Here is a 1,428-nt window from a genome sequence, read left to right as displayed (position 1 = left end):
TGCAGTTTTCCGTTTGGGTCCAGATGTGAGAAAACATGATGGGAAAGCCAAAGATTTACAATCATGGAGCTTTCAAGTATTAAAGTTAGGCCCAAGAAAAGACAACCTGGGGAAGACATTTTTATGCTTAGTTCACCCACAGGATATTTTAAAATATAGATCAATTGACCAAAAAATTTTCTAATTGCCTTTTCATAACTCTATGCAACATTTATGCATTTACGCATAGCTTCTCTTATTTCACGGTTCCGTAGACTGTACACAGCAGGATTCAGTAGTGGGGTAAATGCAGTATATAAGAGGGAGATAATTTTGTTTACATTCAGTGAACTTCCTGAAGAAGGAGCCGTGTATTTAGCAATTAAGGTTCCGTAATATATTGCAACAATGATAATGTGGGAACTGCAGGTAGAGAAAGCTTTCCTTCTTCCGGAGGTGGTGGAAATCTTCAGGATAGCAAAGAAGATTCTAACATAAGTCATAATCACAAACATGAAGGGAAATAGCACAACAGGTATGGAAAATATCATGGTTTCCAGTTCTATGATGTAGGTGTCAGAGCAGGAAGCATGGAGGAGAGGAGCATGGTCACAGTAAAGGTCATCAATGATGTTGCAACCACAGAACTCCATTTGAGTCATTGGAATAAGAGAAGACAGATTAAGGATAAATCCAACTGCCCAAGACCAAACAACAAGGTGGAAACAAACCCTCATGCCCATTATAGTGTGGTAACGTAATGGGCTACAGATGGCCAAGTATCGATCATAAGACATTGCCGTTAGGAGGAAACATTCAGAAACAGTTGAAGAGGAACCAAAAAAGTACTGTGTAAGGCAAGAACTCACTAACATAGTTTTACATTTACCTAATAGCATACACAACAGGTATGGGACCACGTTTGTAGACAGTAAGATGTCAGAAAAGGATAAATGACACAGAAAGAAATACATTGGAGTATGAAGCTTGTCACTTCTCAAAATCAGCACAATGATTAGAATGTTCCCAGCTATGGTGAAAATGTAGGTGAAAGAAAGTATAACAAAAAGTGTGTATTTAAGACCCATAGAACCTTGTATCCCCAACAGAACAAACTCTGTGATTCTTGTCTGATTGCAGGAACTCATCGTAACAGTAAGACTTTCCATAGATTTGAGTGGCCTGTGGAAATGATCTAGGCTCAGGAGTGCTTTTGTTCATAATCACTATTAAACAAAACAAATACTTAGTGAATAAATATTTTAAGTTGATCTGAAGTTATAATAAAATTGTTGCTCAATTCACTTAACTTCTTGCCAAACGCATATGTGCGGTGGCAAGAGAGGTGGGCCTCAACACCTAGCCACTGCACATGTGTGCCCATGGCAGCCCGAGGTTGAGTGCTAAGATTTTGCTAACTGCATACTCCCAACACACTGAACAAGCTGT

At 38.9% G+C, this 1,428-nt stretch overlaps 1 protein-coding gene across 1 annotated transcript; it reads right to left on the bottom strand.

Moving 5' to 3' along the window:
* Positions 1–200: 200 nt before the first annotated feature.
* LOC141134759 (olfactory receptor 11L1-like) lies at positions 201–1,127 on the bottom strand. The gene has a single exon (XM_073624198.1). It carries the CDS (start codon positions 1,125–1,127, stop codon positions 201–203), a length of 927 nt encoding a protein of 308 aa, XP_073480299.1.
* Between the last annotated feature and the right edge of the window lie 301 nt (positions 1,128–1,428).

This window comes from Aquarana catesbeiana, linkage group LG03 (genome assembly GCF_042186555.1).
Source record: "Aquarana catesbeiana isolate 2022-GZ linkage group LG03, ASM4218655v1, whole genome shotgun sequence".
Taxonomy (NCBI): Eukaryota; Metazoa; Chordata; class Amphibia; order Anura; family Ranidae; genus Aquarana; species Aquarana catesbeiana.
This window is presented reverse-complemented; position numbering and strand designations above follow the sequence as displayed.